Source organism: Pteropus alecto, unplaced genomic scaffold (genome assembly GCF_000325575.1).
Source record: "Pteropus alecto unplaced genomic scaffold, ASM32557v1 scaffold52, whole genome shotgun sequence".
Taxonomy (NCBI): Eukaryota; Metazoa; Chordata; class Mammalia; order Chiroptera; family Pteropodidae; genus Pteropus; species Pteropus alecto.
This window is the reverse complement of record NW_006433941.1, coordinates 5952891-5962595: the sequence shown is the minus strand read 5'-3', so window position 1 is coordinate 5962595 and position 9705 is coordinate 5952891. Positions and strand designations below refer to the sequence as shown.

Genomic DNA, 9705 nt, shown 5'->3' with positions numbered 1-9705 from the left:
TGCCCTTCTCCCTCATCTGACTGCCACATCTACAAACTCTCAATCATCCATCTCGGGGGGCACTTCCTCCAAGAACACTTCCTTGCTCCTCAACCCATCAGCTCGAGGTGATCTCTCTCAACTGTGGCGTTTTATGGTACTTTACCTTTATACTTTGAAATTTTGTCATTTCTCCCATTAGTTAACCCCCTTAAGGGTCATATGAGATTCCTGTTTTCAAGGAGCTAGAGAGTTCCATGAATATTTACAGAATGACACAATGAATGTTCTACTTCATTAATTAATAGTGGTTCAGAATCATGGTTTTGGAGTCAGAGAGTTCTTCCTAAGTTTTCCACTATTATTCTGTGTGATCTTGGGCAAGTCGCTAAGCTTCTCTGAGCAACACTCAATCAGTATTTATAAAGCACTTACTATGTGTCAGGCACAGGGCTAAGCTCAAGTAAGGAAAGGAACTCAGTCAGGTAATTGAAACAGACATGAAATGAATACACATGAAAGAACATAATACAAATTGTGATAGTTTCATTAGAGACAAGACAAGTTATGAAAAAGAACAGCAAGCAAAATGTATTTTTCAAGATAATCAGAGAAAATTGGATATGGCCTAAGTACAGACAATGTTAAGAGATTATTGATGGGGGTGATAAAATATTGAGGTTATATTTTAAAGGCCCTTATGTGTTAGGGATTCATAATCTAGTATTTACAGGTAAAATAATATGAGTGCTTGGATTTGCTTTAAAGCACACAAGCAAAAAAATTGGTTTGGAATAAAAAGCCAAGAATTTTAAAACCAATGATGGGTAGACAAGGGTTTATTATGCTATTTTCTTTATGTTTGATCATTTATATGATAAAAAGTTTCAAAAGAAAGTAAGAACAGAGGACAAAAGAAGGCCTAATTTCTGTTGGGCAATCAGAGAAGACCTCAGACATTTGGACTGAGGCCTTAAGATTGGGTAGGAGGGAGCCAAGGGAAAAAGAATGAGAAAGTGCTTTCCATGCAGAGAGTACAACATATGCAAAGGCCCTGAGGCAAGAAAGAACACAACATGTTCAAGAAAGTACAAGGAGGCCTGTATGGCCAGAGCAGAAAGATCAAGGGGTAAAGGGGTGTGTCACATCGTACATCTCTTTCCACCACTTCCTCCTCAGGCAACAAAATGCAGTGGGGCCAGAGGGACCTCTGGGAGGAAAGGAGAGGGTGATTCAGCTACCCCTGGGCTCAGGCCCCAGAACTCACTGCAGAAGGCTACACAGGTACGTGGAATCTGATGGCTGCAGATAGATTTGCAGGGGAGGCAGATGTTCAGCACGGGATCCCAATATTGCTCTTCGGAACATGTCTCCATGGTCACCCCCGTGTGCAGGTCCTGTGGAGCTGAGAGGCAGGGAACATGAGGGAAACTAGCATCCCACTAGAGGTTGAAACCCAGGTGGCCTCTCCTGTTCACATTCCCACTCCTTATCTCAGTGTGCAGAGGGGGAACAAAACAACACTGACTTCCAACCACAACTGTAGTCACTGAGTGACCTGGGGCAGCCACTTCACCTCCATGAACCTGTGAAAATGTCTATTTGAGGCCTCCTCCCTTGCATTGGCTGTGCCCTGCTTGGCGCTGTTCTCTGCCTTTTTAAATGTACTACAGGATCTTTGCACATGCTATTCCCTTTACATAAAATGTCTTTTGCCCTCTTTGGTTTAGTTGTTTCCTCCTCCTCCTTTAGATCTGTTTCCGCTACCTTTCCTCAGAGAAATCTTTCTGACTCTCCCCACCAAGACAAAAAGACACTTTTTCTTCTGTACCCCGATATGCCCTTTAGTTGTCACTTTACCTTTATGATTGTGGTTACTTAATATTATCTTTTCTATTAACTGTGAACATCATGAAGGCAGGGGCTCTGTCTAATTTTTTTGTTTGTTGCTGGGTCCTGAGAACCTAGATAGTGCCTAGGACACAGTAGGTGTTCTTTAGATGAGTGAATAAAAAAAAAAAAAAGCAGACCTAGCTAGTGCCTAGCATATAGCAAGCACTCAATAAATGGTAATTTCCTTCCATTTTTTCATTTTTTACTGACGTATGAGATACAAACAATATCATGTGTAATGTACAGAGAAATTAAGTGTACAGCTTGATGAATTTTTCTATATTTATATAGAGGTCTCCCTTTATCTGCGGGGGACACATTCCAAGGGATGCCTGAAACTGCAGAGAGTACTGAACCCTGTAGATACCTATACATGCATACCTATGATAAAGTTTAATTTACAAATTAGGTACAGTAAGAGATAACAATAATAACTAATAATAAATAGAACAATTACAATAATACACCATAATAAAAGTTATATAAATATGACCTCTCTCTCTTTCTCTCTCCCTCCCCCTGCACCCGTCTCAAAATATCTTATTGTACTTTACTCACCTTTTCACTTAAAGCATGCACTTTACAGCTTCTCTTTGGCATATACAAATCACCAGAATCAACCTTATGCTTTGCAGCCATTATTAAGTAAAATAAGGCTTGCCTGAATATAAGCACGGAGACACTGAAACGGTTGCTCTGATAACTGAGATGGCTACTAAGTGACAAGTGGGCAGGGGGGTTATACAATGTGGAGTCGATGGACAAAGGGATGATTCACGTCCCAGTAGGATGGAAAGGAATGGCGTGAGATTTCATCATGCTACTCAGAACAGTGCACAATTTAAAACTTATGTATTGTTTACTTCTGGAATTTTCTATTTAATATTTTCAGATCATGGTTGATGGGGGGGTGGTTGAAACTTGAGAAAGTGAAATTGCATATAAGAAGGGACTACTGTACTCTGTGTTACTACCACCCACATCAAGGTATGGAACATTTCTTGTACCCTGAAGACTCCCTTGGGCCCTCTCCCATGCAATACCCACTCCCAGAGGTAACTTCTATTTTGAACTTTATCACCAGAGGTTGTTAATATTGCCCATTCTTGAAATTTTGTGTCTGGTTTCCCTGGCTCCATGAGATTCTTCCCTGTTGAGAGTCTGTCAACGGTTCTATATTGGTGAGTTTTCCATTGTATGAATGCATCACCTCTTCCATAATTTTCCATCTGATTTCATGACATTTGCTTCCCCAACCACTTCTCTCTTTAAACATTCTGTAAGGCAAGGATCTCCAACCCCCAGCCTGTGGACCAGTACCGGTCTGTGGCCTGCTAGGAACCAAACCGCACAGCAAAAGTTGAGTGGCAGGCAAACAAGCAAAGCTTCATTGGTATTTGCAGCTGCTTCCCAGTGCTAGCATCACTGCCTCAGCTCTGCTTCAGATCATTAGGCACTAGATTCTCATAGGAGCACTGGTCACTGGTGCCAAAAATGTTGGGGACTGCTGTTGTAAGGCATTCATTTATTCTTTAATGAAATTAAGCTGAGAAAAGACCAGTGGCTCCCTGTTTATCATGGCAGTGTAAACACATGGGTTTATCTTCCTTCCTTCTTGAAACCTTACTAAGAAGACAGGAAAAAATATTTGTTCCTAAAGATAAGAGAATGAAAGAAGTTACTACAACCGAGAACAGATGTCAGCCACATTTTGGAGACAGAAGGCAGATGGACTTCAGTTTAAGATCTTTCTACTTTGATGCCCATGGGGGGAAGGAAGCTGATTTGAACCGCAAAACCCCAGAAAGCTGGAGGCACCACGTATCTCTGACAGTGGAGGGTGTGAGGACAAAGCAATGAAAAAAGAAATGGTTGGGTATTTATATAAGGGGGCTTAACTCCAGCTATATTCTCATTCCCTAGCAGATGATGGTCCCTTGCCCACCCAGGCAGAAGATTAGGGGTCTCCTCAGACACGGCTGAGGATAGCAATAAGGTTCACTCTTCCTCCAGCCACTACCTAAAGAATGCTGTGGCCAGGATTTTAAAAATGTCTCCTTTCCTATCCTGCAACTGGCAGGAAATTAGCAGATTCTGCTATGGGAAAACTGACACAAGGAAAAGACCTGGAGGCAATGACTGGGAGATTTTCTCAAGAAAATGACCAAGTCGCTACCTGACCACCAGAGAGCAAATCTTCTACATTAACAACCCTATCTATTTACCCAGAACTTTCAATAAGTTGTTAGTGCCTCAGTTTGGATTGTGGACCAACAACCAAGGGTCACCTGATATTGAAGCACCACCTCTACATGAAAAACAACTCAAAGAAAGCAGAAGAAACTTGCTGGCAGTTAATAGAAATAATGCAGGGAACAAAAGAAAATTAAAAAGGCAAAAATGGCAACAAATGATATCCTCAGAAAGGTAAGAGAATTTTTACATTCACAAAAAAATAATGGTAACTATTTTAAAAGAAGAATATGTATAAAACAAGTAAGAATTACTAGAAATTAAAAATATAATACTCAGAATAAAAACATCAATAGAAGAGTTCAAAGAAGTAATTGAAGAAAGTTTCCAGAAAATAGGGAGAGAAAGGAAATGAAAATTATGGAATCATTTTAGGAAGTCCAAAGGTTGACTAATGGGAATTCTGAGAAAACAGATTTGAAGGACATTAGCTTCCATATTCAAAGAGCTGATCAGGAGTCTGGCACAAACCAAGACCCATCATGAAATTTGGGAGCACCAGAGATTAAGAGCAGATTCTAAAACCTTCCTGATAACAAGCAGGTTACTCACAGAGCTTTGTTAATTGGAAAGTCAGTAGACATCTCAAATCAAAACTGGAATGTAAGGAAAACGATATCAGGGAAAATGAAAGGGTAGAAAGCTCCAGTAATCTGCCCCTTCACGTACTGAGTTGGTAGCAACTCAGTAACTATTTTTGAACTCTGCAGTTGTCCAGGGGAGAGCTTGTTGAAGAGGCTGGTAAATTTTGGTGCATTTCAGTCTATTTCATGGTGATTGCTACCACTCCCCAGTCCCCAGCCCATGTAGGCAGAAGTGTGACAAGTTGCTCATGTTCCTGGTACAACTTGCTGCAACCCAGATGGTCAATAACAACCTCCAAATATTGGGATTGTGGGTTCCGATTGCCAATTGCCACTTTTGATCACCAAAGATCCAGCCATTGTTTCAACCCCCAAAGACTGATGTGGCATCCAGGGGATTTAAAGAGGCAATATTCTCCCCCCCGACCCCCCGACACACACACACTTTTTGGGAGCCAGATATTTAAGAAATTTTTGTCAGATCACTAGCTGACTGCAGAGATAAAGGAACAGAAACTTCAGGGTGACACAAAAGGAATACATATTTTATAAAATAGTTTGGAAGAGTCACAAATGGACTCCAACCATTTAGCAGTTCCTAAGGAGTGAGAGCACTAGATTTCCAGAGTGACTACAACATAATACAAAAAATGTCCAGTTCCCAAAAAGCTGACAAAATATACAAAGAAGCTGGAAAACATGGCACATTTACAGGTAAAATAATTTGACAGAAACCATCTCTGAGGAAGTCTAGACATTAGAAATATTAGTCAAAGATATTAAGTCACTGTCTTAAACATATTCAATGAGCTAAAGGAAACCATGGGCAAAGAACTTAAGGAAATCAAGAAAATAATGTACCAAAAAAAAAATGAGAATGTGAATACAGAAATAGAAATTGCATAAAAGGAACCAAAATTTGGAAGTAACCAATGTTTCCTTCAGCAGATGAAGATAAGACAATTAAAATTATTTTGCCTGAGAAACAGAAATAAAAAAAAAATGAGGAAAACAAACAGAACTTGAGCGACTTGTGCAACCCCATTAAACATACCATCATATGCTTATAAGAATTCCAGAAGGGGAAGAGAGAGCAAAAGGGGCAAAAAAATTAAGAAATAAAGGCTAAAAACTTCCCAAATCTTAGGAAAGTCTTGAATATACAATTTTAAGTATCTCAATGAACTTCAAGCAGGGTAAACTCAAAGAGACCCACACTGAGACATATCATAATAAACTGTTAAAATTCAAAGAGAAAGATAGAATGTGAAAGCAACAAGTTGTCACATACAGGTTATCCTCAATAATATAAACAGTTGTTTTCTCATCAAAAACCATGGATGCCCAGAAGCAATGGAATGATATATTTAAAGTCTTAAAAGAAAAAAAATAAACTGTCAACCAAGAATTGTATATCCTGAAAAACTAGTTTTCAAAAAATGGAGAAATTAAGACATTCTAGATAACCAAAAGCTGAGGGAGTTCATTACCAGTATACCTTCCCCACAAGAAATGCTAAAGAAATGCTGAAATAAAAGTGCACTAGACAATAACTTGGAGCCATAAGAAAAAATAAAGAACACTAGTAAAGGTAACTACAAAGATAAGTATAAAAGCCAATATTATTGTACTTTCCGTGTTGTTTGTAACAGCTCTTTTTTCCTATATGAATTAATGGGTCAATGTATAAAACAATGATTATAAACCTATGCTACTGGACATAAAATGTATAAAAAGGTAAGATGTGACAATAACAATATAAATGGGAAGGAACAGAGATACAGGAAGAGAGTGTTTCTATACCATTCAAACTTAGTATTACTCAAACTAAGTTGTCACAAATTTAAGACGTTAATTATAATACCAAAGGTAACCACTAAGAAATTTTTAGAAAATACAGAAAAGGCAAGAAAAGGGGAATTGAAATGGTACAGTACAAGTAAGCAACTAAATGAAAGAAATTGTAGCAATGGGGGAATTGAGGAACATAAATACATCTAAGACATACAGAAAACAAATAGATAAATGACAGAAGTAAATCCTTTATAAATAATCACATTATATATATGCACTAAACTCCCCTATTAAAAGGCAGAGATTGGCAGATTGGATTAAAAAAGAAAACAATACTCATCTATATGCTGTCTAAAAGAGACTTATTTTAGATAATAGGACACAAAGAAGTTGAAAATAAAATAATGGACAAATATATTCCATGTAAATAATAAACAAAAGAGAGCTGAAGTGTCTATATATTGTCCTTCAAAATATATTTTAAATCAAAAGAGGTTATGAGAGACAAAGGACAACATATATTGATAAAACATTTGTTATAATAAGATGTAACAATTATAAATATATATGTACATAACAACAGAGCCCCAAAATACATAAAATAAAAATGACAACATTGAAGGGAAAAATAAAATAATATTTGAATATTTCAATTCCCCACTTTCAGTAATAAATAGCAGAATCAGACAAAAAGTCAATAAGAAAAGAAGGAACTTGACCAACATTATAAACCAATTACACATACAGAACACTACACTCAACAACAGCAGAATATACATTCTTCTCAAGTGTACACAAAACATTCTCTAGGTTAGATAATATATTAGGTCACAAAACAAGTTTTAATAGGTTTTAAAAGTTTGAAGCCATTCAAAGTATCTTTTCAAATTAAAATGGAATGGAACGAAAAGTCAGTAACAGAAGGAAAACTGGAAAATTCATAAATACATGGAAACTAAACAACACACTCTTAAACATTTAATGAGTCAAAGAAGAAATCACAAAGAAAATTAGAAAATATTTTGAGATAAATTAAAATGAAAATACAACATACCGAAATTTATGGGATACAGGGAAACTAATGCTAAGAGGGACATTTGTAGCTGTAAATGCATACACTAAAAAAGAAATTCTCAAGTTGTAACCTAAGTACTTGTACACCATGAAGAACTAGAAAAAGAAAAGAGCAAACTAAACCTGAAGCTAGCATAAGGAAAGAAATAATAAATATTAGAGCAGATGTAAATGAAATACAGAATAAAAAAACTATAAGAGAGAAAAATCAACAAAATCAAAAGTTGGTTCTTTAAATAATTTAACAAAATTGACAAACCTTTATCCAGATTGACTAAGAAAAAGAGAGGAGACTCAAATTACTAAAATCAGAAATGAAAGTGTGGGACCATTTTATAGATTATAAGTACTATGAATAATTGTACACCAAAAAAATGGATAATCTAGATAAATGGACAAATTCTTAGAAATCTACAATCTACAAAAACTTACACATGAAAAAAGAATATCTGCTAGAGCTATAACAAGTAAGGAGATTGAATCAGTCATCAGAAACTTCCTAATGAAAAGCCCAGGATGGCTTCACTGATGAATTCTGCCAAACATTTAAGGAAGAATTAACAAAAAATTGAAGAGGAGAGAACACTTTCTAACTCATTCTATGAGGTCAACATTATACTGATACCAAAGCCTAGTAAAATATCATAAGAAAAAATCACAGACCAATATGCCTTATGAATATAGATATAAAGATCCTCAACAAAATATTAGCAAATTAAATCCAACAGCGTAATAAAAGGGTTATATACCATAACCAAGTGGAGTTTATTCCCAGAATTGAAATGATGGTTCAAAACACAAAAATTAATTAGTGTATACACTACATTAAAAGAATGAATTAAAAACTATATGATTATCTCAATTGATGCAGAAAAAGATTTGACAAAATTCACCACCTTTTCATGATAAAAATATTCAGTAAAGTAGAAATGAAGAGAACTTCCTCAATGTGGTAAAAGCCATATGTGAAAAACCCACAGTTGACATCATAGTCAATGGTGAAAGACCGATAGCTTCTCCTCTAAGAGCAGCAACAAGACAAGAATGCCTGCTTTTACTACTAGCTAGAGCAATTAAGCAAGAAAAAGAAATAAAGTTATCCAAATTGGAAAGGAGAAGACAAAATGAACAGAATATCTCTATTCAGAACAAACATGATCTTATATGTAAAATCTCTAAAAATTACACATGTGCGCACACACACAAACTGTTAGAATTAATAAAAGAATTCAGCAAAGTTGAAGGACACAAAATCAACACACAAAAATCAGTTGCATTTACTCGTGTATTTGCAATGAACAATCCTAAAAGGAAATTAAGAAAACAATTCCATTTACAAAAACATAAAAAAGAATAAAATATTTGTATGTAAATTTAACCAAAGTGATGGAAGAAGTATATCCTGAGAACTACAAAACCTTGCTGAAATTAGAGAAGACATAAATAAAATACATCCCATGTTCATGGATTGGAAGACTTAATATTTTTAAGATGTCAATACTACCCAAAGTGATCTACAGAATCAATACAATCCCTAACAAAATCCCAATGACTAAAAAATCATATGGATTGCAAGCCAAAAACATCTTCAAATAACAAAGTTTGTGGACTTATACTTCCTGATTTCAAAACTTACTACAAAGCTAAAGTAAATAGTATGATACTGGAATACAGGTAGACACACAGAGCAGTGGAATAGAATAGAACCCAGAAATAAACTCCTGAATATATGGTCAATTGATTTTCAGCAGAAGTGCCAAAACATTTCAACAGGGAAAGGACAGTCTTTTCAATAAATAGTACTGAGAAAATAAGATATCCATATGCAAAAGAATGAAGTTGGACCTTACAACATATATAAAAATTACCTTAAAATGCATGAAAGACCTAAACTTAGGGGTTAAAACTATAAAACTTTTAGATGAAAGCAGGAGAAAATCTTCATGCATTTAATTTTGCAATGACACTTTGGATATGACACTAAATACACTGGATTTCATTAAAATAAAAATCTCATGTGCATCAAAGGATACTATCAAGAGAGTAAAAAGACAACTCACAGAAATTGGAGCAAATATTTGCAAAATCGTATCTCTGTTAATGGATTAATATTCAGAATATACAAAGA

At 35.9% G+C, this 9705-nt stretch overlaps 1 protein-coding gene across 1 annotated transcript in view; it reads right to left on the bottom strand.

Annotated features, from left to right (window-relative positions):
* Positions 1 to 2511, bottom strand: part of TNFRSF13B (TNF receptor superfamily member 13B) — a 20583-nt gene extending 18072 nt beyond the window's left edge. Inside the window, exons 1-2 of the mRNA XM_025044362.1 lie at positions 2457 to 2511; positions 1247 to 1384 (exon numbers count right to left, since the gene is read on the bottom strand). Of these exons, the coding sequence (XP_024900130.1) occupies positions 1247 to 1384; positions 2457 to 2511 (193 nt within the window). The remainder of the gene's footprint in view (positions 1 to 1246; positions 1385 to 2456) is intronic.
* Positions 2512 to 9705: the final 7194 nt, after the last annotated feature.